Here is a 1,826-nt window from a genome sequence, read left to right as displayed (position 1 = left end):
ATTGGATCATCCCTTAGAATCTCATAAGAAAATGATTTTGTTAAGAAGAATCATATTTCCGTCCAGATTCCTTTTCATTTCATTGATAGATTCTGGTAGGAACAGGATTTATGAGCATATCGCCTGACGTCTGTAGACCGGAAGAATATACGGCTGTTATTAATTTCCTATACGTCTGCAACTGTTGCCATTCTATTTTAGATACATGACTAGATAACAAGCTTCTCACGCTGATTTCCATTTTTGAAAATATCAAAACGAGAGAGAATCGTTTTAGTAGAGTCGAGGCACACCACGGTGGTTTTCGGGGCCGAGGCACACCTAACAATCACGGAGAGAAACGGATGGGCCGAAGCGTCATCATTCAGGCAGCGGCGAGGATTGAACCATAGAGTACGAGGACCGAAGTACCGCACCACTACCACTCAACCACGCAGCTATTGTGAGTACGGACCTCTTAGGTTGTTCATATAATGAGAACGGAGGAAGAGGATTGAGCGGGGAGACACCAAGCTAATGACCAGTGGATTAGTGAGAAGACATTGGCGGCAACTAGAGGCTAAAGGTCCGCCGCCACAAGAATGCAGGGTCACGTGTGTTTATGAAGTTTCCAAAGTCCAAGTGTAATGTTCTTTTCCACCTTATTGTTTTTTTTTCTATCTTTCTTGTTTTCTTCATAACACTTCAAACAACAATGCATTTATTCAATTGAATTTTATTTGAACACATTTGTACACAATTTTCAGTCGAAACGAGAGATCGAGCAAGGGGAATCAGAATCAGAAACGACATTTGAGGAAAACGAGAGAGAGAGAGGGGGTGGAAACCGGGGTTGGAGACTGTAGTGTGAGATTCTAAAGACTACGGAGAAGAGGAGGACCGGGGAGTTCAGTTTGGAAAATGGGACAGGGGCGATTGGGTGGTGTGGCAGAAACGGGACGGAGTGGGAACAAGGATCGGAAGGAGACATCAATTTAAGCAACAGTCTTCTTGGTTGGGTAGAGGAAGGTTTCTGCCTCGGACTGTCCATACTTGTTTGAAGCAACACATGTGTAGTCTCCCATGTCGTCCCATGAAATATTACGGATGAAGAGATCCCCGTTGGGAAGGATCTCGTGGCGTCCGTCGTCCATCTTGATTGGCTCCCCTGAGAAAGTCCAGGTCCAGTCAGCCTTCTTGTCAGCACGGCAGACGAGGGTGGCGGCATTTCCGGACATCTCGAAGCGGGATTCGGTTTGGAGAGTGATCTTTGGAGCAGTGCGGTGGGTTGATGGACACTTTCCGTCTACACCATCTGGAAAACAAGAAGGTGAGTTATAGTCGAAAGAATCGGTTGATTTATTGAACTTACCGACTTGGATCTCCGCGGTGCTCTCCACAGTGGAATGTCCATTAGTTGCAATGCATTTGTAGACACCAGAGTCCTTGCTGGAGGCACAAGGAATGTGGAAAATGCTCGAGACAATTCCTGACTCCACGACGAACTTGCCCGTATTTGTAATCTTCTCAAACAAATTCAATTTGTCGGATCCCTGAACCCGTTTTCCGTCCTTTTCCCAAAAGATTACAGCAGATGGGGTAGAGGTGACTTCACAGCGGATGGCAGCACTCTCTCCCGATTCGAGTTTCAGATCTGCAAGTGAATCAACGAGTTTCAGCATGGTCTTTCCGGTCAAGTGATCGAGCCCCATGACAAGATCGGATACAGCGGCGTCCATCTGAAAAAAAGATACAAGTTTTTATTATAAGGAAAAGGTTCTTGTTCTTACCTTCGATTCCGGGGCAGCTGCCACAATCGAAACTAGAAGCATCAGTTTGCAAATCAT

At 45.7% G+C, this 1,826-nt stretch overlaps 1 protein-coding gene across 1 annotated transcript; it reads right to left on the bottom strand.

Annotated features, from left to right (window-relative positions):
• Nucleotides 1-974: 974 nt before the first annotated feature.
• GCK72_024872 (uncharacterized protein) lies at nt 975-1,826 on the bottom strand (the record flags this gene model as incomplete). The annotated part of the gene is made up of 3 exons (XM_003117963.2): nt 975-1,294; nt 1,352-1,718; nt 1,770-1,826. The coding sequence occupies 3 exons, from the start codon at nt 1,824-1,826 to the stop codon at nt 975-977; spliced, it is 744 nt and encodes a 247-aa protein (XP_003118011.2).

This window comes from Caenorhabditis remanei, chromosome X (assembly GCF_010183535.1).
Source record: "Caenorhabditis remanei strain PX506 chromosome X, whole genome shotgun sequence".
NCBI lineage: Eukaryota > Metazoa > Nematoda > Chromadorea > Rhabditida > Rhabditidae > Caenorhabditis > Caenorhabditis remanei.
This window is presented reverse-complemented; position numbering and strand designations above follow the sequence as displayed.